Source organism: Haplochromis burtoni, unplaced genomic scaffold (genome assembly GCF_018398535.1).
Source record: "Haplochromis burtoni strain Fernald_Lab_line unplaced genomic scaffold, NCSU_Asbu1 Contig_19, whole genome shotgun sequence".
Lineage (NCBI taxonomy): Eukaryota > Metazoa > Chordata > Actinopteri > Cichliformes > Cichlidae > Haplochromis > Haplochromis burtoni.
In genome coordinates, this window is record NW_024582380.1 from 2924572 (window position 1) to 2952336 (window position 27765).

General features: G+C 41.0%; 1 protein-coding gene across 7 annotated transcripts in view; it reads right to left on the bottom strand.

Annotated features, from left to right (window-relative positions):
* The window catches only part of ablim3 (actin binding LIM protein family, member 3), a 44896-nt gene extending 17727 nt beyond the window's left edge, over positions 1–27169 (bottom strand). For 6 of the 7 annotated variants that reach the window (XM_042218487.1, XM_042218486.1, XM_042218485.1 and 3 more), the window contains exons 1-3: positions 26652–27169; positions 17351–17485; positions 3778–3961 (exon numbers count right to left, since the gene is read on the bottom strand). In XM_042218487.1, the coding sequence (XP_042074421.1) occupies positions 3778–3961; positions 17351–17485; positions 26652–26664 (332 nt within the window). In that variant the 5' untranslated portion in view covers positions 26665–27169. Of the gene's footprint in view, positions 1–3777; positions 10722–17350; positions 17486–26651 lie in introns of those variants that run through there. The other variant, XM_042218483.1, reaches the window with a different exon arrangement.
* Between the last annotated feature and the right edge of the window lie 596 nt (positions 27170–27765).

Sequence of the window (27765 nt, forward strand, 5' to 3'; positions counted from 1 at the left end):
GCAGAGACATGATTCGGTGACAGACAGGCCATAATCCTGCTGACACAAGCTGAATGCGGTCCGACATCCTCTATGAAACTGAAAATACATTTGCAAACTGTTGTGATGATGAGTTAATAGGATGCTGATTGTTACAGGAGCACCTGGCTGCTCTGTGATTAAAGAAGCGATAATGCGACAGGCTTCTGAAAGGAAAACTGGCTCTCTCAGTGAGAATAAAAACTTATTAGGGAGACTTTGTGGAGCGCATACTAATTTTAATTGCCTATTGCTCTCTCAGTCTAGCCATCCAGCTTGCCCTCCCTACACTGACGCCACCAGGTCACCATTTTCAAGGCTTCAAAGAAAGAAAGAAGAGCAAAAACATGTGCCTGCTGACAGGCGGAGAATATGACAACCAGGCAACACCAATGAAATCAAATTTGCCACATCACGATGCACTGTTTTGACTTGCTTTCCTCTCCTTTCCAAGGAGACAGATTGATTTCCTTATGACCAGGGACGATATGAGAATGAATGGGGAGCTAAAAGGCTTAGAGAAGGCTGTGTAAAAAACATAGATGGCACTAATCCTTTTACTCCCCCACCGAGCCCTGGAGCCGGAGCCAAGACCCAGAGGGAGGCTTGAGTCTCCAGTAGAGGCCCCAGTCAGCACACATGAGTGCAGCACATCCATGTAGTCACTTAAAGGTGCTCAGACCATGTATAAAGTCTTCTCTCTCTGTGTGTCTTTGCTAACAACATATTCGAGACTTGCTCCTCTGTGCATTTATTTTATTCACAAAAGGGCACCATCCAAACATGAGAGCTGAGCTGCAGATACACAAATTATGCAACAAAAGCTATGGTAAACACAAGCTGCTGGAAAGTGATTTCACTAAGGCTTTATTTTGAATGTCACTCTTCGGCTGTTCCAGAGGTTAACTGCATATTTTAAAATTCAGACATGTGTCCATGTGAATATTTGTGTCCAGCTCCAAGCACGACAGACTAAATCTCTTCTACATGTCTGAACATAGCATTCACATTGTATAGTTCAGCAGAACGAAGCACCAGAAATGCTGTGATGGTGCAGAAAAGCATCTCCGCGCATTTGTGACCTTGTCTTTACCTGTGTGTTGCTCTCACTCCCTCAAGACACTCTTGCCTTGTCAGCCCTTTGCAGCGCTTTAAAAATTTACTCTGTTTACATATTTAATGCTTTCTTTTTCTTAACTGGCCAAAAAAGTAAAGCTATTTCTGGCTTTAGGGGTATGTCCTCTTGCTTTGATCACCACTGCGTTAAAAATACGTTCACGTGTAAAAGTGAAACTTGCATTCGGACTCCATTAAAGCTGAAGCAGTGATGACAAAGAAGTCAAAGTGGAATAATGATGAGGAGACAAAGGAAGAGAGGGCGATGTGGCTGATGATTAAAGAGCGCAAAGATTATTATTTGTGAATAATGCGAATGACGAAGAAGAAGCAAGAGCAAAGGAGGTGCGTCCAGAAGGAAGACAGGAGTGAAAGATGAGGGGAAGAAAGGACATACAAGATGGAACAGTCAGCAATGTGACAGGGGGCAGACGGAGCACGAAAGAAGAGATTCACCCTTTGGCTTCTTGCTGTCTCTTCTAGTTTACTCCACATACACTGACAACACATACACACACATCACTGTCACTGCCAGCGCTGCTCCACTGCCTGTCTCTGTCCTGCTGGTATCATTTCAGTTTTTTGGAAGGGGGTAGGGGGGGTTGTTTTTTGTCTTTTGCCCACAGCTGCTGGGTCAGAATGTGTGTTTATCAGGCAATGTCAAGCAGATACCCGACAACAATCTCTACTCTACTGGAAGACGATACTATAAGTAAGCTAAAAGGCTGCTCGCTTATTCACAAGGAGGCGCCACAGCAGGTAACTCTGCATGTTTGATTTGTCAGATTTTTTACGCCCTGATGCCCTTCCGAACGCAACCCCGCAAGGGATTTGTGTCTTCTCCCAGGATCAAAGCAGGGATCTTTCGCTTGTTAGGGGAATGTGTAAACCACTACAATATGATTTACTCTGGATACTGTTAGTAAAGATCCTTATAATGTAAACAACACATTAAAAACCAGTCAGCAAGTGAGAGGGTGCAAATGAGAGACAGGTTATCCCATATATGCAGCATGCTCTGAAGCGAAAGCGAGGGACACGGTCAAATAAAATAAAGAAAGGAGCCAACATTGATGCTGAGATTTCATTCTGAAGGAGCTTCACATGAACACTGATGGAGTTCATAGGAGAGATGACCTACTTTTACTAAACCTAAATGTACGATACACCAGGTCAGCTTTCTATCTTTCCTACACTTGAGCTTTCCAATCACACATTTGCTGACATTCAGAAGATGAATCATGAGTTAATTATTAAATCCTCCATGAAAAAAGTCAGTCAATTAGCCAATTCTTGTTTTTAAAGATGCAACTTTTGCTGCGTCACTTCAGGTCTTGAGGCTGAAAATAGTGACTCATAGCCGAAAAGTAAAAAACAGTCATGCGTTTCTTATTCAGTGCCTCCACAATCTGTTTGCTATTTCCCGTTGTCTCTATCATGCTGTTCTCTAACAAATTACTAATGAAGTCTCACAGAATAGACTGAGAAAAGCACAGATACTCTAAAGAAGTCAACCGGTAGGTCTCATATATCTTTTGTGCAATACATAAAGCAGCATGCTGAGTGCATGCTGCAAATAGTAGCTACCAATAACAATATTATACTGTTTATTTGTTATAATCATACATATCCAATTCCAAGCTAATCCAAAATAACTAAGGTAACTGTTGCATAGGCAACTTTTAATCACATGAAATTTGTTTATTTATAAGGAACCCCATTAGCTTCCACAACAGTGGTTGGTCTTCCTGGGGCCCAAGCCATCAAATACAATCAAATAAAATGTTACGCAATAAAGTCGATGGAAAATATCCACATAAGTGATAATACATTTTCTGTTTTGCAATAACTGGTTAACATTGCCTAGCAGATGAGGACAGCATTTTGCCGGTAATGAGCCAGACATTGTTATGTCATTTTGAATCGGTGGAAACCAAAGCAGAGCAAAAAGAGACTCTGTATCATCTTTACATCTTCCAAAGTGGCCAAATATAAGGGCCATTAGGTGATCACTGTGTCCATGTTTTGCCAAAAATACACTAATACTCTAGGAGGAGTGACAAATTGTGTGCAAATGATGAAAGTGACCTTGACCTTGGGCAAACTGTGGGTGAAGGCCCCTTAAATGGTAAATGGCCTGTATTTGTATAGCACTTTTCTTAGTCCCTAAGGACCCCAAAGCGCTTTACACTATATTCAGTCATTCACACACACATTCACACACAGGTGATGGCAAGCTACATTGTAGCCACAGCTGCCCTGGTGTGCGCTGACAGAGGCGAGGCTGCCGGGCCCTCCGACCACCACCAGTAGGCAACGGGTGAAGTGTCTTGCCCAAGGACACAACGACGAGACTGTCGGAGCCAGGGCTCAAACCAGACACCTTCCGATTACAAGACAAATTGCCAACTCTTGAGCCACGATCGGTCAGATAAAATTCTGACCACTACTGTAGGACGACGAGCAATTGTTATGACTTTTTGTGGACAGATGGACGGAAGTCATCAATCACTTGACCTAAAATTCATATTTCAGAATAAAGTTCTTGCGCTCTTCTTTAGTCTTTTGGGTGCACATAAACATCATCAGAATACATACTTGTATATAGTATTGTGTGTGTGTTTTGAGAAGGAATATACATACCTGCAAACACTGCAGACAAAGCACTTGGGGTGGTACGTGCGTCCCAGAGCAGAGACCACTTCTCCCGTGATGAAGGTGTCACAGCGGTCACAGCGTGTACCATACAAACGCTGATAGTCTGCTGTACAGATGTATTCGCCCTTCTTCTGGAAGAAGCCAGATTGTGCTAAATCACAGTTACACACTGTGGACAGAATGGTGAGAGACAGGAAAAGTGGGCCATTGGAAACAGTAAGGCATACAAAACAGAATTCTATATGTCTGTTTTTATTTCTATTTTTGGTTTTCCGCTTTAAGAGAACACATTTTTCTTTATCTGTCATCTGCTCTTTTTCTCTGTTTTGTTCCTCTACCAAAACATGTTTTTTTCAGTCAGCACGTTTTTCATTCAGTCTGAGCGCCCTCCTTTTTTACCTGTTTGTGTGTGTATACGTGTGCTTGGTTGTGCTGTGTGTGTCTGTTTGTCTTCACACACGGCTGCTAGGGAAGTTATTCAGTTCCAGACAGTGGTGAGCCAATTTGCAGTGATGGGAATATAATTATATAATCAGTGGAAAAGTCATTTTGTGCTAAACAATGTGAAGAAGGAGACAAAACAACAAACCACAAGCTCCCAACATCATCAGGACATCCACTACGGTCTCATTACATTTCACTGGAGAAGACATCAACATTTCTTGCTGTGTATGCACAAGGTAAGTGCTCAGTTTGTGTATGTGTTTCTATATATTGTGGATCCTAAGCAGACAGTACGTGCTACAGCCCTTTGCTGTGTAACTGAGAGGGAATTTCAGTGGGTGTAACAATATAGCCGAGAGGCGTTTTCACAGATCAGCGGCCGGCGTGGTCTCTAGTTTCTTCCTATGCAGTTAACCAACAGGAAAGGCTGACAATTACTGGAACCTCTGACTGAAAAAACTATTATTACCTGATACTTATTGCACTAATAAAGGTCATTAGAGAGGTTCTTGTATAAACATTTTGGTTTTTTTTTATTGTTTTAGCCAAATGAGAAATTCTTGAAACCAACATAAAGAGTATTTAAACCTTTGCCAATGCTGAACTTCACCCTCTCTTTCGGCATTATAGCTTTGACCCAGTAATTACTCATTTGCTGACACGGGCACTGTAATTAGACTTCTGTATAGTATACAATTATCATGTAACATAGCAGCAACCACTGTAACAGTTCAGATGGCAAAGCTTCAGATGGAGCCAGTCATCATTCGTATCTAAACAATTCTCACTAAACATTGGTCTAATATCAAATAGGGGTCTTTTTTCTACATTCATAACAAATCTGAATCGAAACCTGATGTTTTTTTTCCCCCACATTTCAGTGTGAACACATGTCCATACACATCAGACTGAACTCAAAACGTCAGTTTGCATGTTTAAGGTTGGTAATGTCACAAACCATAATTTAATTCTAGTTGAATTTCATGCTTCAGGCTGTTTGTAGAAGTCTTTCCTTGCTGCTTTATGGGCTCCCTTACAGAATCCATATGTGTATCCCCAAAGCAAGTGAGTTGTGTGCTTATATGCACATGGCAAAGGAGTGGTAACTTAATTCATTATTCATAACAATTGATTATTTCTGACTCAGAGACTCAGTGTACAATCTGTGTTTTTCTATATCTTAGACCTTTACAGTCATGTGAAAAAGAAAGTGGAAGAGGACTTTATGCAGTTCTGTGCACAACGGAAAAACTAAGTAAACCATTACTGCTTCTACAGGCCTCAAGAGGTTAAGTATCACCAGATTTCTTCTATATGCACTTGAATAGGTGATCATCATCAAGTGTGACCTCCTCTATGAAACCAGAAGTTGTGACAGTTTGCTGTTTAGGAGCATTCAGATGTGTCTTAACACAATCCCTAAATCTTCCCAGGAAGATTATTAAAAACAAACATCCCTAGAAAATTCATCGAGAGGTCAGACTTTGCAATGCTCAGTGGAACTGGAAAAAACAAAAGCGCTACATCTCAGACTTTACAGACCTCAGTTAGCATTTTAGATCTTAAGTTTCATGACAGTACAATTAGGACCTGGGCACACAGCCGTTACTGAGCTAATCATGAACTCCTCTTTATGCCAAAGTATTCTAGACTCAAATGTGAGGCCATCTGTCCTATAGCTGAAGCTTTACTGAAACTGGATCATGCAACAGGACAGTGATTCCCAAGCACAGCAGAAAATCTACAACAGACCACCTGAAAATGAAAGAAACAAGGTGCTGCAGTGGCACAGTCAAAGTCTAGACCTCAATGCTGTGGTGCATAAACAAACAACTGCAAACCTCAATGAACTGAAGCATTGTTGTGAAGAAGAGGGGGCCAAAATTCCTCCAAAACAACAATTATTCCAAGTGCTAAAAGTGGTTCTACAAGATACTAAATCATGACGTGTAGTTAATTTTCACAGGAGTGCATAGAGTCCCGTGAAAGTAGCTAATAACATGTAGCAGCAGTTAGAAAATAAACAAAGCCCATCCTCCAGGACGTTAAGTGACTGTTAAATTATCACTACACCTAGACAGAATATTCAGTGTTTATGATGTCAGGAAATTATGTATTAAAAACTATATCAACACCATAAGCAGTAGGTCTGAGCTGGTAAGTATTAATAAACTCTTTTTGACATGATATTGTTATGGTGCTTGTTCCATGTGGAAACATCACCTGCTGAACACAGAGACTCTTGCATAAATGACCTCCAAAAGACAGGTGAACTTGTGGTGTTGTTGGACCAGAGCGGATTCTGTGCAGAAATACATCACATGTCCCTGGTGAAGCAGGAGGTCTTGCAAGCAATGGTCAGTGAGTTAGAAACACATCCAGCATTTGCCTCCCATGTTTCTAAATTTGAACTCCAGTGTGTGTGTTTCTGTGTGTGTTTAATTTTCACTCAGATGTTTTAATCAGCCGATGATGGAGCGGTGGCCTACCCAAGATGTACCCTTTGTCCTATGACAGCTGGAATAAGCTACAGCCTCCCACCACGACCCTGACCTCAATAACTGTGAAAAAAATAATAATACATTGAAATATGAATGCCATGATGTTATTTTGTGAAACTCTGGATGCATGAGAAACTCTCCTGTGTTTCTACACTGAAGCCAAACCACTGACTATCATCATCATATGTAAAGGAAATATAAGCTTTAGGGAAAATCAGTAGGTTAACAGCATCAGGTTAACTGCTGCTAAATGACTGCCACAGTAAATAAATATCTTCATTTACCAAGGCATCACTCTTCTTACGATGGAATGAATCACCTTCAATACCAATAACTTACTGATGTAAAATGGATTTATACTGGCCACATACTACAGACTGCTCTAGGCAGTACTTGGCTCCCTACAGCCGCCCAGTTTTCAATTTTTGTTGGCAGGCTGAGAGTTCACAGACATGCAGACATACACATAAACCCTTCAAAGGGGCTCATTTAATCTCAAGCTGTTTATGAGTGGAGCACATTGACTTAATGGTGTAATAAAAGATCAATGGGCCCTCACTTAAAAACAAAACAATCTCCCTCAGGAGGATGGAGACACATAAATCCATCCCCGATGAGGTGGCACACTGCGTATGCAGAGATAGCATGACAGAACTGGACAGCGTGCACACTGAGATGCGATCGCAGTAGATCTTTATCATTTTGACAGGTCATTGGCATTGAGGCAAAGTGGGTGCAGATTTGCAGTAGAGGAGCATAAGAAGATCCATAAGGAGATCCACAGCTCTCAGATATAAAATAGCTTGTTTATATAAATGTGTGTGTGTGCCTGCGCCAACCACATTTCCAGAACCACTGAACAATGGCACATAGCTTCAAAAAGTGCCTCGACTGCATTTTGAGCCAGACTTACTAAGGCTCTTACCAGAAACCCAAATCACAGGCTATCCAGTTCCTTTACGGAAAAAAGGGAATGAGAGGGTAAATATTTCCACATCTATTAATGTTTTCACCATGGAAAAAAAAATCATTGTGTCTTGAAATGCCAATCACTCAATAAAAACAATGTTTTCATCTTCTCAAACTAAATTGAAGTCAATGACTGGATTCATTTCGTCTGGTTCTCGCTTGCCTCTCTCTTTTCCTTTTCCTCAGTCTCTCCACCCTCGTTCTCAAAATGATTTGCTTTTCAGTCTTGGCCCAGATTGATTTCTAAATAAGTGAAATCTGCTCAATTAGCCTAATGCACTGTATATATAAGCATATGGATGCTGGCTCGAACCACAGCCAGCTGAACTGATCAGCTCAGCCTGGATTGGACGGGAGAGATGTGTGGTTCACCTGTTGGCTTATCGCGCTGTTTTCTTCAGGCGATAAGCCGGTTGCATTGCAAAGGACTTCCCCCCTTACCCAGTTGCCAGGAGGATATAAACCTTCCACGGTTGCCCTAGAGACAGCTAGGTCCCAGTTTGAGTGATGAGGTGGTGGTGGTACTGGTGGTAACTCATTCGGAGAAGCTTTAGTTGAACGGGAAGCTGTAAATACCAAACCTCGTCTTTCATAATCTGATGATCTGTAGCCAGGTTCTCTGTTACTGTAATTGTGACATAAAGGATTATACCATGTTCTGATTTATATAGTTCTAACCTAAACAAACAACCTTTAGCAGACATTAATGATGAAATGAGAATTTTTGTAGCTTATTAACCTGCAGCTACTCTTTTTATTGGATTTAAAGACTTTCCACAATATTTCTGTAACTACAAACATGCCTATTACTACGAATCAATCATTACATCAGATCAAACTACAAGTATTGCTTGTTTGCTTTAACAGGGTAATCACTTTGTAATGTGCACCTGAGTGAGTAACCAAAAGAAAATTACACTTTTTAGATATTTGAAAAAAAAAAGTGCCATTCATAACACTTTCCTAAAAAGCTTTCCACTTTTACAAGCCTACTCAGAAGGAGTCCTTCTACTTTCCAAGTACTCCCAATTCAACTGTGACCATCAAGCATATTTTCTAAGCTCATCCCTCAGAATTTTAGGTGCCAGCACAGTGGGTGGAGTTGGGACTGAATCCGGTGTCTCTGCTGCTGCTGCACAGTTGTGGCCCAGTTTGGCTTTAAGAAGAAAGATTTTGGTTAGAGCCACACAACCAGCACCACATGGGTGCGGGCACACACCCATAAAAACAAGAGCCCAGCACAACTGACTGAAAACTTTTCTGGTCTGCTTTAATATCCTCTGAATAGACCGTGAGGATTTTTACTGTGCACATCCCACATCGATGTGCACAACTCAAAAGGCAATAAAAAGACTGTTTTGTTTGTTTGTGTAAGAAATGTGTATTATTCCGTGGAGACGTGGAGATTTATTGTCATTTAAATGCCTAAATAAAGACGAGCTTTGCAGAACCAAATTAGATCAAACACTTAATTTCATTTATTTGCTTGTTTTATGCTCTCTCCCTGAATGGCATGCTAATGAGGGAAACCAAAGGATGACGCTTGTCTTCTTGATGTATTTCATTCTGGGGCCATGCAGGAAGCATCTAGAGATTATAAGTCTCCTTATTAGAGGTTAACATGTAGGCTGTTGTCTGCAGCTGTGGTCATTATAACAGCACTGATTAGGCATCCACGGGGGGTCTGCCTGATTGGGTATTTATCTCCAGCCAACAGACGCAATTAAAATTCCCTTCTGAAAGTCAGCCCAAAACGGAACTCTAAAATAGTCCGTCACCTCCTTAAACCCCCCCCCATTTCTCCCCTTCTCTGTCTGTGACTTTCCGTTTCAAGACTGCTTCCAAATTTTTGTGGCTCTGAGCACAAAGTCTCCGCTTTATCTCAATTTGCACCCTCTCTTCTCACCACTACAGAGCTGTACCTCAACACAATCTCGCCTTTTTTTTTACAGTGTTCCTTCCCTTGCTCTGTCTGTCACTGTAACTTTTTCCCACTGCTTATTACGCCACACTTAGATTTTCATAATGTGCTATTAAGTGAATCGACATGCTTTTGCAGTATCGTAAAGTAGCCTCGCAGCACATTTTAATTGCTGTCAGCATTGTGCTAATTTCCCAACCTTTTGGAGGAAAATACAGGCAGTCACAGATAGTTTAGCAAAGGGACATTTAGTAGTGGGGCAGTGACAAGTTTCATTAGAGAAAGAACTTCAGACGCACATCTGTGGTACCAACATGGGGCCCTCGCTGCCCTCTCCCTGTCCCCCCGGATCTGAGGCTCTCTGACAGGAGGGAACACTTCAAGAGTAAATAATGCGTTTTCTCAAGTTGTGCCAAATCGTGGGGCGCTGGAAGAAGGGGTCAGACAAACAGGAAGAGGAGACAGACAAAAGGCACACTAGCAGCTCTGTGAGGCACTGCGCTTCAATCTCAATACTCTTAAGAGGTGTACAGTTGATATGCAGGTAATGCAGGTTGAGCTTTTGCACATATTTTACAGTGCATGCAGTTTAATTTAATGTATTAGCATGCTAAAGCTCACTACTTAGCAATATGCATACAAGTGAACTGATGACAGCATGAATTCATTGTCTATGAAGAATTTGTAGATCCATACCAAATTTGTGACAATTAATCAGGTGAATTCAGTAAATAACTAAACTTCTGATTCATATCAAGAGATGTAGTAAGGTTCAACCATCCAGTAGTTTTTGGGATATTTATGTCTGGACCAACTGGACAGTGCTGCCACCCCTTGAGCTCTGCTTCAAGCACGTCTAAAGGAAAACGGCAATAGAAGATAGACGGAGATGTTTTTATAGGAAAGGGCAAGAGAAGGAGGAGGCGGGTGGACAGCTAAAGGCTAAAGCAGAGAGAAAGCATGCATGAGTGGCAGGGCTTCCCTCATATTTGGCTGCTGTAGTTGATGGAGACAGATGGTAGCCCAGTGGAGTCTCTTCATACCAGCAGACTGAGGCCTTCAGCTTTTAACCCTAAGAGAGCTGATGAGAGATTCTGAGGGGAAGGGAAAACAAGACATGAACGAGATCACAGACACACAGAGACAGCCAGACGCTTTGAAATAAGCCCTAAACATGCTCCAGTTGTCGGTATGTCCGAATGCGCTAGTCTAACACGGCTTCTTCTTTACAATCAAGAAAAGATTCCTTCTCTGAAGAAGACACTTGCACACCTAGGAAGCTGCACCTCACTGTTCCAAGCAAGCACACACAGACACACCTAGAGGAAACAAAAAGGTTCTCAGTATGTGAAAGCCATGTTTGTATGAGAAACGAACAGAGGTATAATGCCTGGCATCTAAACCGAATCCAGAGTCGTAAGGGAAAAGCGCCACTTCCTGCCACACTCCCTTCTCCCTCCGCCAGAATCTCTCCCTAGCAACCATGCATTGGCGTGGTGATTGGACCGGCGTACCAGCGGTTGCTATAGCTACAGGAAGCTCCCCTTTCCTGTAACCCCCTCGTTTTTTTGTGTGGTTTTTTGTGCTTTTTCTGTGTCTGTCTCTCTGTTTCTCCTCATAACCTTGCTGTCTTTGTTTTTCTCTTTATTTCTCTCTTTGTTTTTTTATATTCTACTCCCCACTGTACTTCTCTCCATTATAGTCTCTCCCCTTGCCTTCAGAGAGCAGTGGCAGTACAGTACAGTAGGCTGATGTTAATATGATGGGGGCTGATGGCTTCCAAAGGGAGGCTGGATTGACTGAGACAGATCTGCAGAGAAAGAGCCAAAGATGCTGCTACTTTATAAAAGCCCCGGTGAGAATATCAGCCAGAAAGGGTGCATTAGCAGAGCAGTCAAGTATTTATCTGACCTGTCTGAATAAATCTTCTATTCCCCTCAGCGCTGTTTTATGAGAGAAATCTGCTTTGTCTCAGAAAATAAATAACTACCGGGAGCAGGTTTGCAGTTTATGTGCAAAGGTGTCTGTGTTTGCATCTGTCTCCTGCTCTGTTTGGATATTTGCTTCTCTGTGTCTGTGTTCTTTGTTAGTCTGTGAGCTGGCTGCATAGGAAGCAAGCACCTTGATTTATGTTTGAGTTAGCCTTATGCTTGTGACACTGACAGGCTCCCTCTGTTTTTGCTGGAATCTAAGAGTGCCAATTATGCTTTGGGTAAATGTGGTCACTATGTCACTGAACCAGTATGCACTAGTCAGCCCATATAGCAGTAATAGAACACTCCATCGTTACACACTATAGCTGCTGACAAGCGCTACAGGATGCATGTATTCAGGGGCTGTTTAATCATTCTGTGAGCTGGCTTCTGTCTTCAGCGTTTTCCATACTTCTTCTTCTTTTTTTGTCTTGATATTTTCCAGCTGATTGCGTGGCTGCTTTTTCATGCCGTAATCAGCTGCGGTATAATGGGTTCAAATGAGATGATTAGTGATCTGTTCCTCCTCTAACTAATGCATGAGAGATGAATTATGGTAATGTAGCATGCAGAAGGTTCATAAGTGTGGGCAAAGATAGAGGGAGAATGAAATGATAAATGATGTGGCTGTATGTCCATATGTGTTTTTACATGCTAAGAGAATGTGGGAGACAGTAACTGAGAGTGTCAGACTTTTTAAGACTGAATGATCAGGAGCTATTCAGTGGGGCATAGTCAGCCCTTTTGAGGAGAAAAGGGGGCTGGATGCAATACAGACAGAAAAGGAGAAGTAGGAAAAACAGGAGGGAGATTTTTTGTCATAGTTTCACAGTGAAGATGAAGGAAATGGTCAAGGTCAATAACCTGCGCACTCATTCTGATTTCTAAAAAGAGAAAAAAAAAGGCCAGAAAAGCGCAAAATCAAATGATGAAACACATCCCGGTCTCAAAGTTCATAACCAGGAGTGATAGATAAAGATATTGGCTGCCGGGCAGTGAATTTTCACTACGGTGTGTTGGCATAATACAGTTTAGCCATTAGCCTCCAAATTGCACACACCGCTTGCCAATGTCATCCTGCCCCGAGATGAGAAATTGATTTCATGCTTGAGTGACTGTCATGAGGAAAAAGAAGAAGATGGAGAAAGCAAAAGAGAGAGAGAGAAGAAGAATCAGAAAAAACACATGACAGAGATGGACAGACACGGGAAAAATCCTACCAATGCATTCAGGACATTTTTACACTCTCAAAAAATATACAGAGAACAAACTAAAAGCCAAAGTCAATGCAGACAAAAGGGGAAAGATGGAGTTTGCGAAGTTCAACGGAACATGGAACATGTTTGTGTGTCAGGGGGATTTACACACTGAACAATAAAAGCTTTAGAAAACTGCTGGGTGTGCAGCAGTCCATACGGGAGAGCATATTATGGGCAGGTTTGTGTCAGAGCCTGGCCACACAATAGTCCCCCATTGCCTCATGGGAGCAGGAGAACTGTCTGGAACACGAAGGGAGAGATTTGTCAGATAGGTGTAGGCTAAGATGATGCGATCGGTGACAGCTTTCCATTAGCATGGCGCTGCTACGAGTGTGAAGAAGAGGAAGAAAAGAAAGTGAGAATCAGACTGGCATTATACTAGTGATGATGTAATGTTTAGGCGACACAAACGACCCCCCATCCCCCCTCTTTTTCTCTTTTCTGCTCGGTTTCGGTGCTCTGCCCCCCTTTTTCTCTGGGGCACAGAACAGAGCCTTTCGATTGGTTAATAGGACCATAGAGATGCTGAGAATATCCACCAACCAGGGCCCGGGTGCCCCTTCACATCGTTACCACAGCAACCCCACACAACCACAGTGAGCGTGCACACATGTATACAGTAGACGTGCGTGCTTATAAACACAACTGCATGTGTGCACAATAAGCTTTTTTTGGTTTTTTTTTACATGTGTGACAGCTAGATGTAACAACAATCCTCAGAAGAATAGCCTTCTGTGAGTTTATCAACTGTAGAACGTCTGGGAGCTGCACAGCACTGTAGTGCAGAGAATAACAAACCCAACTTACCCACCATTGCTTCACGATTATCTAAAGACTACTCAGTAGAGCAGGGCGATATGACCAAAAATATTTATCACGATATACATTTGAAAATTTGTGATAACGATATAACTGACGATATAATTGACACTAGACAAAATACTTTACAACTCCACAACTTTATTAGTGCAAAAAAACCCCATCAATGTATTTTCACTTAAACAACAGCTGTTTTTTATGTGCATTACAGCCGTAATGCTCCGACAATCCATCAAGCTGTGCGGGTTCGTAGCTTAGCAAAGTCGTACTAAAACATTTGACAGATTTTCGAGCGCCGTGTACATAAAATCGTTTCGAGGTCAGTAAACACAACCAGAATTCAAACATAAGGCACACGGGATTATAAGGGGCACTGTCGATTTTCAGAAAAATCAAAGGATTGATTTTAAGTGTGCCGTATTTTCCAAAAAAACACGGTAATAACGACGGCCCGCTAGCATGCTCTACCAAAAATAGTGCTTTGTTGTGTATCTGACGGACGAAAGCTAAACCAGTTCCACACCACTGAAGTTGCAGCATTTTTAAAAACCAATTCTGGTTCATTTGCTTAATTCAACGATCTGCTTTCGCCTTTCACATTCTCCGTCGCCGCCATGCTTTTTCCGCCATGTGCGTATGAAAACAAATGCACTGCGCATGCGCGTTTTACCCATATTCTATATTTCATTTTCTTATCGTTGCCCAACATTATACCGGTATCACTGTGAACGGTATGATATGGCCCAGCCCTACTACTCAGGATGTTTCCTTATGTAAAAAAGTTGTCAGGGTGTTAAAAAAAAGAAAAAGACAGTTGTCCTGTCTCACAAAAAAACAGGAAATGAAAAAAAAAAAGAAATAATATTTTTTCTGGTTTTTTTTGTTTTTTCATTTTTTAAAAATTTGCACTGAATAATGTTTACAGTGGAAGAGTTTGCACAATTCTAATGAGCTTGAAACTCAATTTTTGGTACGACAGCATTTATTCTTTGGCACAGCCTGAACTCTCTGAGCAAAGCTTTCTTGTCATTTTCTTAAGTAGTCTACAGGAATAGTTCTCCAGGCTTCTTGAAGGACATTCCAAAGCTCTTTTTTGGATGTCGGCTGCCTTTAGTTCCATTCTCTGTCAAAATTATCCCACACTGCTTCAAAAATGTTGGGGTCTGAGCTCTGGGGCGACCAATCACTGACTCACAGTACTCCATTGTGTGGTTTTTCTATCCAGGTATGCTTTTACTGCATTGGCAGTGAGTTTGGGATCATTGTCATGCTGAAAATGAAGGCATGAAGGCGAATTTATGGTTCAGCAGGGGTAGTGTATTCATATTCCGCTGGTAGTCCCGGGATAACCCGTGCACCTGCAGAGAGCTCTGTTATCAGATGTAAGCAGTGTACAAAGTATGTGGTACAACCAGTCTGTGGACAACTCTTACTTGTGCTATTGTTGGTGCGTCAGCCAGCCGTGGAGAAGAGCAAAGCTATAATATTCAAAGAGCTGATGGGAAACCAGTGTTAAAAACAATAAAAGGTGTCCACTACTGTCTGTGCTTTTTTTTGTGTATTTTTTTTATCTTTTTTCTGAAGTTCTTCCTTTCCTGGTGAGCTCCTCCACCATACCTGTCAACCAATCAGCATTTGGCTAACTCCATGTCACTGGATGCAGTGACTGGATGCAGTTAGGATTTTGGAGGACTACAAAGGAGCATGTCTGCGATGGGTAAAAACCCCCCTCAACAGACAAATTTGCAGGACCCTAAATCACGCTTTAACAGTCGTACACTTTCACGATGTTGTTGGGTGGTGGATGAAAATCTAACCAGATGCATCTATTAGCTCATTTGTTTGCTGTTTCTTAAGGACATGACTTTCAGAAACAGTTCATTTGATTCTTTTTAAGCTCCGTCACTTCATTTTTTTTGTCATTCAATTGTGCAGTTTCTTCAATTTATTTTACGGACATGCTGCACAAGATGCTGAGATTTGCCAAGCTTTCAGCTAATAGCTCTTTTTGTTCTCGTTTTGTTGGTGCACACATAAAGTTTTGTGCTTGTCAAACTGCTTTATTTTTGGCACTTTTCAAATATTCATATAAAGAAATGGGAAGAATTATGTGTTTTTGCAACAGACTGATGCTAGCGTGCCTAAAGATACAAAAAAAAATGCTTCTTTGTTAAGCTGTTATGCGTAATGCAACACTGGTTCATCACTCGCTATTTTTGCGCTTGAATAATTTGTACTTCATAATTAAAGGGCTTTATAAAAAAAAATTCCTTTTAAAATGGTCAGGTATAATAACTGAACAGAGAATGATTGAAAAAGTAACCAATGTCCACAGAATTTTTTTTAAAGACCTTTACAAATCCTTTACAAACTATTGATTAAAACCACTTTAAAAATTTACAAGAAAGCTTGGCTGCTTGGAAGGAAAATATAAAGAAATGAGGCGTGGCTCAAGACTCTTTTAGCACACTGTCGATTGATTTGGGTGTATATAATATAATATAATATAATATAATATAATATAATATAATATAATATAATATAATAAATGTTTGCTCCAAATCCCTTGTACAGCATTAAACGATAATAAACCATTCCTCTAAGCAACTCGTGCTACCAATGCAAACATATTACAGAAAAGATGTGGCAAGGCGATTCCTTTTTCATTTGTCCTGTAACAGTTTTGGTCTCAAATGTTACAAAGAACCGATAAGTAACCCACAACTTACTGTCTGTCTTTGTTTTAGTGTGGAACTATTAACATAATTCTGAGAGCGCTTGCTCAAGGCTGTACAGCAGTGTGACAAACAGCATTCCTCGTTTCTTTCATTTCCAGTTTTCATTTTACACATGCACAGACACATGCTTATCATGAGCACCTTTCAGACTTGCCCTTCACTCTGCAAATGTTGCCAATTGTACATGTCAGTTTTGCATTTGAAATGAACTATGAGTCAGTCTGATTTTTGCTGAGCCACATAAAAATACAAATCCCATTCATCAGACTGTCAACCTCCTAAATTTCCCTCAACTTGAATGTCAGTTGGTCACAGTGTGAATACATTTTGCCTCCAAAGTCTACAGCATAACCAGTGTACATTTTACCTGGGTGTGTAGCTCTCAAAATGTCAATTAACCCTGCAGTAAAACATGTCATAGAGCACGCTGCCATGTAAATGTGCTTTACACAATAGACAAACACAAATGACAAAAGTGAAAGGGATTCCACACACCTCCTACACTAAGAGGGTGTGTGACTATGTCACCATTGTTTCTATTGGAGGTCACCGGTGCTCTTCCACTGCAAAGCTAAATCAGTCTCATTAATCCACAGCATACAATCTCTTTTAAGTTGCCAGCAAATTAACAGGCTACCTTAGCAGGAGCCTGAGTCGCCTGCAAAGCACCTCTGATCCATTCCAATCCCCACCGTTTACTAATAGTAGCACTCAGCATGTACGCTAGAAGACGGATGAAAAAGTGCATGGGCAGTATCTGCAAGCGTGCATGTGGGTGTGTGCTCAGCAGACGAAGACGTGACCAAGATAGATGTCTTGTTTCTGGCCTACCACTAGAATTCCCAGTTCTTTCTAACCATGGCCACCCAGGCTTAGGAACTGTGCAAGGCAGCTCCAGTTTGTGTGATTTTTATATAACTGATTCATTTCTTACCGGTGCAGGTGAAACACTTGACATGAAAGTGGGTCTCTTGTACTCGTACCACTTCGCCTTTGCAAACTTCCCGACATCGCTGGCACCGGATTGGCCCAGAGCTCCGCTGACCGCCTGTTGAGTCTTGGCGATAAGCTGATGAAGGCATAAAAAGAACATTTACTGAACTCAGCTATGGTCCGCTAACACACACATTAAAACACAATTTTGAAAGTTGTGTTGACTGTTCCCATTCCCAGTTTCCTTAAGATTTAGTTTTCCTCTCTCTCAAAGCACATTTGCAGTTCTCAACCTCTGACAAAGTCCTAAGCTTCACAGGCCTTTTATATGTAACTGATGCTAGCTTTTCAAGACACTAAGTTATAGTTACTTGTATCTATATATCTATATCTATATCTATCTATATATATATACATGGGTGTGTGTGTGTGTGCATTAACCTGCATGGACATGTTGCCGTCGTTCCTGCCATTTTTTTAATACTATTTCTTGATTTTTTAAATTCTTGCCCTCTTAAACTAAATTTAATCAACTTCCCCCTGGGATTAATAAAGTATTCTGATTTTAATATGCAGTATAAACGGAGTCTGGTATGAGTTCAAGCGGGCCAGGGAATCAAGCTCAGCTGCAATCTCAGCAGATGAGCTTTACTCAAAATTACATACTAATGTAGTTTGATATTGCCATTGTCAGTCACACAAATGTGATTCAGAGAAACTATACAGTATACACACTATCTTCTTGGGGCGATCGTGGCTCAAGAGTTGGGCGTTCGTCTTGTAATCAGAAGGTTGCCGGTTCGAGCCCCGGCTTGGACAGTCGTGGTGGTCAGAGGGCCCGGTGGCGCCAGTGTCCAGCAGCCTCGCCTCTGTCAGTGCGCCCCAGGGTGGCTGTGGCTACACTGTGGCTTACCATCACGTGTGTGTATAGTGTAAAGCGCTTTGGGGTCCTTAGGACCAAGTAAAGTGCTGTACAGACCATTTCTTTAAACAGCATAATAATACTTCTGTTAATGGATGAAAGACATAACGCGGCTTTTCATTTTCAAGTGTTATCTGAGGAGAGAGTACATTACAGACTCCACTGTGTGCAGTTCAAACAATAAGATCAGTGTGTAGCTCTGTCAACACTTGCTCTGAAGCTGTGAGGTCTGACACCTATGTAAGCTTGGTAAGCTCCAGGCTTTCTCTCTCACTGTCTCTATTTTTCACACAGTTATACAGGATGACACACACAAACATATACACACACACATATAGACACGCACACACACACTGCTGTGTCAGTAGAGAAAGCGAGATGGATCCCCTTACCTCATTATACCTTACATGTCAGACTCCTGCAAGCCCAATAGCTATTTCACACAGTCAGGAAAGCACGTTCACACAGAAAGCCTTAAGAGTATCGGAATAAATGCAAACACAAGGAAAAAAGGTAGAAATATTCTATTAACTGAATCTAAATCTCTTAGGCTATTAAGGGCTCTTTAAAGATCCATCTTCTCCTCTGGGTTGTAAACACACTTGAATCCACAGGCAAAGAAATGGATAATGGACAACCAGTCATTCAATATTGATTTATATTTAAATATATATATATTATGGCAAAAGAGCTGGGATTTATCACTTATTTATCTCTATCTTTCAAAGCAGTATGAGAGGTCATACTCTCTGTGGAAGGGGTGTAAAGGCTGGGTAACCAGCTGGCCTTGACTACCTGAATAGCTAAGTGAAGGATTGCGCTGCTAAAGTCAAAGCAGCAGCAGCATATGGGCTGCCATGACAGTGCTACCGATTCCATTTCACCGAGTGAATCCCAAAGGGCTGGCATCACTTAAACAGTCTAAGGGCCTTGCACATCTCAGAGTCTGAGCGCTCCTTGCGTGCCTCGAAGTTGACAACAGGATATTCACTGTGCACGTGAACACGAGGACGTGCATGTATGCATAACTGTAGCTGTGTATTTTCTCACTCTGGACAGGGTTGTGGGCACTGGAAATATGCAAGCATATTTTTCCCACTCCCCACCTCCCACACTGGAGCCTCTGTAAATCCATAACTTTCCTCACAATGTTGGCAGCACTAACCTGACTGATAAGTGCACAGGCGATGGTTCAAACAATAGCACTTCCGTAAAACTATCTCTTTTTTGTCTTTTTAGTTTTTTTTATTAATGTAAAAAACAACTATTCATTAACGCTGTTCCCAGCAGGTGGACATGAGAGATGATGGGAGCTAACGGCAGAACATGTAAGCCCGTGCCAACACCTGTAAAAGACAGAGTATTTACTTACAGGTCTGACCTTCTTAATCTGGGCCAGAACAAACCTCTGGCACACAACACAGGTAGGTAACATTGTACAAAAATTAACAATGTAGCTCAAATCTGACCGTGGTAAGGAATGGCAGTTATCAACAGGTACTTAAATTATAGGCAGGGGTGAGGTAAATGGCAAGAACTTTTTTCAAACACTCAACAAGTCTGTTTTAATGATCTAGGTGCTTGTTTAACCTCTTGAATGTCTGTGACAGAAAGAGAAAGACAGCCGAGGATCCAGGTCCAAAAGAAGCTCAGGAGCCGAAGCATTATGTAGCTCTATCTAATTGTGTCAACACACTCACTCTCATTAACTGCAGCAAAGCTCTCCAAGTCCAAGCCCCTTATAGGCACCTCTCTAACAATCCTCCTTCCTCTCCCCTAGTGAGGTGTTGAGTCGTTCTTCTAAATTATGGCCACCAGACTACCAGTTTAATCCACTGACTCCAAATCATTTGAGAGTAGCCTGGAAGAATACAGCCTTTGGTAACAGGTGATAACAACAGGGCTTTGGTCAGAGAGGCAGACAACATCCCCAGGGACTGAGAGGTTGCTGCTATTTCTACCCCTGACCTGACAGCCCCAGGGAAAGACATGCTGTGGGTTCAGTCATGAGGGATGCTGGGTAGCAATGAGAAAAAGAATAGGACATTCTAAGCGAGCCAATACAAAGACCTTTAGGAATTAAGATGAATTATTAAAAGGAAAAGAACTGCTTTGCAATCTGTGATTAGTTTCCAAAGCTTTTTCTTTGGTTTTCAAAAACTTAAATTTCATTGTTGAATTCTAACAAATTGAAATTGATCTCTACTGAACAAAGACCACAGGCACAAGACTTAAATCAAGGTGAATTCATTACAGAGGGAAACTTATTTGGTAGTCATCTTAAAATTGTAATTTTTATTGTTTAAAATCCATAGCATAGGAACTGCAGTTTGAGAAGTTTGCAAAAAGACTTGATGCAAAAGTCATTTTGATGCAAAACCATCAACTTGTAGTTTAGCAACAGAGCTGTAGTGTCTGGTAAGGTAGCAGATAATCTATCACAAGCTGTGAGAATCTCATCCATAATTTTTCAGCAGGCATCTTCCTGGACAATTAGACAGCTGGTAGCAAAACATCAATGCCTAATGTCGCTCATGTATCTGGGCGACAACTCAAGCCCTTTAGAGAAAGCTGCTGATGAATTTTTCAAATTCTGTTTTTTGCCGTTTTCTGATCCAGACACTAAATCCTCTTATAAAACTCTAAAGTGCCATGAAATCCAAGCGGCAACCAGCAATGCCAAAAGTTGGAGCCACTTGAGAAGTACGGCAGCTAGATGCTGGCTCTATAAGACTCACTTTGTTAAAATGACTGGGAAAAACCCCAACTTCTCTGTGAATTATATTAGCTTTTGTTTTCTACAAGCCTGAAGTCACATGTGTGTCTTGGTGGCAAATTTTAAAAAGCATTACAGTATTTGATCAAGAACAAAATACTCAGCCTAGGTCCAGCTATTGTTACTGTCTATACAGGCTGGAGAGTAAAACCACAAGCATAGATATTGAAAAAATGTTATTGATACCAGTGTTATTATCAGTTCTGCTCATGGGTCTCATTCTTTATCGATTCCCTTAACGACACAACCAGGAAAAGAGTAGGCCTACAGAGGTTTTCATTGTCCAAGTATGAAAACAGTGTAAAAACAGAGTACAAATAAGGACTGCAGATGACTCAAGTGTACAAACATTTGACTGCCATGAGCTCCATGTTATTCTTTTGCAATGCGAAACAATCGGAAAAAAAGATCCCAGAACTGATGTAGTTAGGATACTGACGTACTGAAGGGTTGTTTTTTTAAAACTGTTTACTGAAATATTTTCCAGTTATAGTTATATAATGGACATGGACATAATGTGTAGACTCGTAGCTTTCATTTTAGTGTATCCACAATTAAATTGGATGAAGAGTTTACAAGTTTCAGCTCTTTAACATGGGCCAGATTTGTGTAATTCCTTCATTATGTCATTATCAATTAGGCAGATAAAAGGTCTGGAGTTGACTAAAGGTGCAGTGCTTGATTTGGAAGATTTTGCTGTAAACAGACAACATGCAGTCATGCAAGTGAAACAAGCCGTCCTAAAGCTGCGAAAACAGAAAAAACCCATATGAGAAATTGCTGCAATATTAGGAGTTGTGAAATCTAAAGTTTGGTACATCCTGAGAAAGAAAGACAGCACTGCTGAACTCAGCAATGCAAAAAGACCTGGACGTCCACAGAAGACAACAGTGGTGGATGATCGCAGAATCATTTCCATGGTGATGAGAAACCCCTTCATAACAGCCAACCAAGTGACCAACAACACTCTCCAGGAGGAGAGGTGTATCGATATCCAAGTCCGCCATAAATTCAAGACTGCATGAAAGTAAATACAGAGGGTTCACTGCAAGATGCAAGCTACTCATAAGCCTCAAGGATAGAAAAGCTAGATGGACGTTGCTAAAAAAGCATATAAAAAAGCCAGCACAATTCTAGAAATAACATTCTTTGGACCAGACCAAGACCAACCTCTACCAGAATGATGACAAGAAAAAAGTATGGAAAAGACGTGAAACAGCTCCTGATCCAAAGCATATCATATTATCTCTAAAACATGGTGATGGCAGTGCCATGGCTTGGGTGTACATGGCTGCCAATGGCACTGGGACACTAGTGTTTATTGATGATGTGACACAGGACAGAAGCAGTCGAAAGAATTCTGAGGTATTCAGAGACATCTTTTTAAATCCAGCTACATGCAGTCAAATTGATTGGGCGACGTCTCATAATACAGATGAACAATGATCCAAACCATAGAGCCAAAGCTGTTTATTAAAGCAAAGAAGTGGAATATTCTTGAATTGCCAAGTCAGCCATGCATTTCACTTGTTGAAGACCAAACTTTGGACAAAAAGGCCCATAAACAAAGATTTGAAGAATGTCTTGGTTTCTCTAATGTTCAAAGATTACACAGTAATGTATAGCAAGGAAACATCTGTCAGATGATCAAAAAAGTTTGTTATCTGATAATAATCTTAACAGTTAATCAACTTGTGAGTGCAACACCACATAAATCATAAGCAATGCTTTTGTAATTCTGATATATAATTTCACAACAAAGCAACATCATATCTTCCGTGTCTGTGATCTAAAGAGGCCAGTGGTCAGGTTTTTCCATGCCTTCCCCCATCCCCTGTCTTTATATCCCCTTTGGGTAGAAGCATTTATCAGAGCAATGGTAGTGTCCAATTGTATCACAAACATCCTGCTGCTCCACAGAGTGAGAAGGGTCAGGTCGCTACTGACAATCTGAATAATCACTCAGTCCTACCAGAAGCCAAGGTCGTGGAGACGGCATCCTTGAGGACAGAACAGCGGTCTGGCTCAAAAGAGTCTACTGATTAAACTGTCCAATGAAATGAACAGAGCACTTACAGTTTAAGATAAAACAAATGCTAAATGTTATTATTATGATTTGAAAGTGGCTTTTAATACTGTAAAGAAAGAAATAAAAAAGAAAAAAACCTCACCTATAAGCAGCAACAATGGCCTCCGCTGCAAATTAACAACAAAAATCATGTGCTCGATTTTAATGTCGGCCTGTAAGAAAAACACACCAGTTGTATGTGATTACTGCATATGAATATTCATCAGTCTATACCAGCATCTGTGTTTGCATCTGTGCATCTTTGTTCTCTGTGTTATTATAATAAGGCATTTTGTATCGAGAGGGAAAATAGCATTTGGCTCTTTTTTGGACTGTTCACCACATGACACGGCTCTTCTCCTCCTTCACTAGCCCTGCTCCAGTAGATGCTACCCATAAAACCAGGAAAACAATGAACAGTAAATAAAACAGCAAAATAAACAAAAAATATTAATTAATGTAGTAATAAATCAATTAATTATCCTAATTAACATAATTATTAATTACCGTAGTGTTCCTGGGCCCAATAAGAATAGCATCTGGCAGCAGGTCATTTATGGATGGCCCTCAAGTGTCAAATGAGCTGCTCATCTGTAAAGTCATCTTTCACTGATTGCCTGTTTCGTATTCTATTTTATTTCATATTGAAGCTGTAAATAAGCAACTTGTTATATAACTAAAGGTAAAATTTAGCTAAAGCTAACGCAAATCAAATTGTGTTTAAAGCAGATTTCTTTCTCAGATTTTCTTGATCTAATCAGATCTGTTTGCTTGATTCTGCATTTTAGGATGCACATCTCAAGCAAATCCCTGAAAGATGAAGTTCCAGCAGACATCTATATCACTCTCCTCTTAATTTATTATGCTAGCATTTTCCAACAAGCATTCGTTAGACAGTACAGCTGATGCTCATTAGGCAGGTATTTGGTGTTTTAGCACTACAGGTCCACCTTTGACCTCATGGTGGCACAAGCTAGTCATTAGAATATAATGTATGGGAACATGAATATTTGCATCAAATTTCATTTCCACGTGACTAGAGCAGCAACATCATTATCAGATATTGGCCTGACACTAGCTGAAATAGCTGGAAGGAGCATCTGTAAGTACGGGCTGGCTTCTGCAGTCATTTCCATTCTTTGTTATTCTGAGTTACCTAAATCATGTGGCAGCACTGCACTGACAAACCAGTACATGATGGTAGGAGGAAAGCCAGCAGAGCACGTAGGAGCTAGCAATAATGTTTCGGCAGTTTAGAGAGGTTCAGGTTTCATTCCAACAAGTCTCTTTGGTTGTTGTTTGTGACTTTGCTGTATTTTCAAAGCATTTGCACAAGACTAAATAATAAATCCAAATGGTCAACATATTGGAAACTGCTGCTGTAACATTTAAACCATATGTGTTATTTTTCATGAGACACAATACAACTTTTTTTTAAGTTAAGACAGCCAAAGAGGAAACATTTTTACAGTCCCCATATGCTGCACTATGCAGCTACAGTCTTCTGAATGCACTTTGTTGAATAGCCTTAGAATTTTTCTCTATATAAAGACAGAGAGCAAGGAGGAGACGTGTCAGAGCTGCCTGTGATGTATTGCTCTGCAGATCCCCTCAGGTCCTTGAGCTCGATGATCAGTATATTGATCAACATGTGTTTTATCACTCCCTGAAACACACTAACTGTCTGGAGCCAATTCTGCAAAAACAACTCAGAATCTGTCATCATAGCTACCCACATACTTTCTCTATATCTAATTATTGAAAAATAAGGCTCCTTCTGCAAGAAATGTACCTCCCGTGCCCAGGGTACTGCACCGTCTGTCAGCCACATGGTAAATAAGACCAGACCAGACCAGACACACTCACGCACGTACAAAAAACTGGTGACCATGACAGACAGAAGGACCAGAAGATGAAGACAGACTATCAGAGCTGTGTGTAATTACTCTATGTGCGTTGATAGCTCCTGGGCAATAACACCCAGTGCAGTGGAACAACTGCACACAGCACAGCCTAACAGGCCCGTTCATGTCTAAACCTTAAAAGTGTTGAAAGCAGAAGGAAACACGTTTGACTGACTGAAGGAGAGGAGAGAAGAGGACATGTTCGTGTTTGCTTTGTTTCGATGCCTAAAGCCAGAGTAGCGACACATGTCACACCACCATCTGCCTGCTGTGTCATCGCTAACACACACAAACACACACACAAACAAACACTTTTAAATTCTGACACATCAAACACCACATGTTGACATGTTGTTTCTGCGCGTGTTTGTGTGTAAACCTGTAGGAGCTCACGCTATTAACTCACAGGAGCTTTTGGACAGCTCTTCACATGTTGGCCGCGTGTGCTCCTCCCCCTCCTTCTGTGTCAGCTGAGAAACGCATTCTGAAGCTTAACAAAGGAATTATAGTCATTTACTCAGACCACAAGAAGCTGCCACATCACTCCTGGCACGGATGGCAAAGACACCGGGCTGTCAGGCAAGACTCTGTGCCACAGAGTTAAGAGCACTGGATGAATAATGTAGTGCCACACAATGACAGGCTCGATTATGAATGATGCAGTAATACCAGAGGGTGGACAGGAAGCGCCTGACACCATCAGTTCACGGAGCACCTGGTGCACATCAACTTCAAGAGGCCTTACTGACAGCTAAGGGGCGGGGGTGGAGTGGAGTGGGGTGGGGTGGGGTGGTGGTGGAATTTTCTTTTAAAGTTAACCTTGAGATCCACACGGTCTGACTTGTAAACAAAACAAATACACATTACCCTACAAGCCCTGCGGGGAAAGCCCTGATTCAGCTGACAGAGGATCAGGGTCAGAGTCAGGTGATACAAGGTCAGCTTAGCATCATGGCTGTCCCAGAGCCATTCTGAGGTAAATATGACAGGAGCCCCCGAGGCTGACAGATACACAACTAAAGTCCCAAACGCTCAGCTTAGGAACTTTCAACCAAAGGCCTTACTGATCCTGTGAGGAATGTGTCAGTAAGGAGCAGGTGGATTTTTAAAAAGAAGAAGAAGCAACAGCTGGAGGCTTGGGTGTTCCCTCAAGAGTGATGGGAAGGAGGATGAGGAGGGAGAGAAGAAGATGAAAGACAGGAAGTGAAAGAAGTGAGTGAAGGCCCCAGAAAACAACTGTTATGTGGATGAAGAATTTCAAAAATGCTCCTCATTGGATGAACTCAGGGCAAATGCCACTCTGACCTCGAGATATACTTAGCTCTAATCTCTAAACCTGCTCCAAGTCTATTATAAGGACTTGGCACCCACAGTCACACTGGTGTGTGTGTGTGTGTTTGTATGTTTTTGTGTTTTGTTTTGTTTTTCCTTAATGCAAAAATGCCAATTTCCTATTTTATTACATTAAATTGCAAGTCATCCTTATTTTAAAATGTTTATTATTTATAATAAATAATTGAGCAAACGTGACATAGTCTAGACTACTATTGTTCTATGGCACTTCTCTCGGCTCTCACCTACATAAATCGTCCCTGCGCTTCAAGTGGAGAGGTGGAGCGCACATTCACTTACCACTGGAACTCATGATGCCCAATATCGGTTGTTATCCAAAACAAAGCGGCTTCGTCAGAAAATAATCCCATAAAGCACGAGGAATTCCTCAGTTTCGGCAGTTTTACTCCTTCGCAATTTTGAAATAATATTATTGATAATAATAAAATTAATAATAATAGTAATCCACTAAACGCAAATGATGCTTCTCACTCCCAGCAGCACTGCTTCCAGTCAATTTGTCAGAAGAAGAAGGTGGGCATAGAGGGGTATAAAAATATAAGAAAAAAGAAACAGAAGGTAGGATAATACCCGTACTCAGCTACAACATCCAAATAAAACTCCCTCTCTTGCTGTGTGAACGTCGGCTGTCTTTATTATTATTATTATTTTCTTTCTTCTTCTTCTTCTTTTTTCTTTTTCCCCCAAAGACGCCAGTGACAACACACAATGCTGCTCACACGGATTCCACCTTCACATTTTCGCTCCCGGCTGATCCCAGCTCCGCCGCGCTCCCCTGGCGTGTCATCGTGCGCCTTTCACGCGCTGTAAACACAGCCTCCCTATATATTTTTCCGTTTGAGGTTTTCAAAATAAAGCAAACACGTTTGCGTGTTAGCATGTGAACGTTGCGTGAAAAGAAAGGAAAAACAACGAGTTTGGTATATCTGAAATTAAAATATTAGCCTACAAAAGACATGCATGCACCTCGAATATCATTGATAAACGCTGACAACTTGAACCTAAATCGATGTTTCAGCGATAACAGTCTTTGATCATATATATTTTTATAATAAGCTAACACTAAGTTATTATTTAATTTAGATTTTGATTTGAAATATCTATTTAAGTGGTAGCTAATTCAATGCACCATTAAAGCAAAACCTGCATTAAACCAGAACCTGGCTACAAAACATTCCCATTCCCAACTGTACATTATTACTGTGTTTTCAATGTATTAAGTACGTGACTTGAACTAAAATGTTAAGCCCACATAAAAAAGAAGTAATACTTTAGTATTACAAAAGTAATACTTTTGTAATTGTAATGTAACTTTTTCCCACAAGCTCAGTCCTTTCTCGAATAATATTAGACTTTAGGCTGAACATCATAACTACATTCATATATATATATA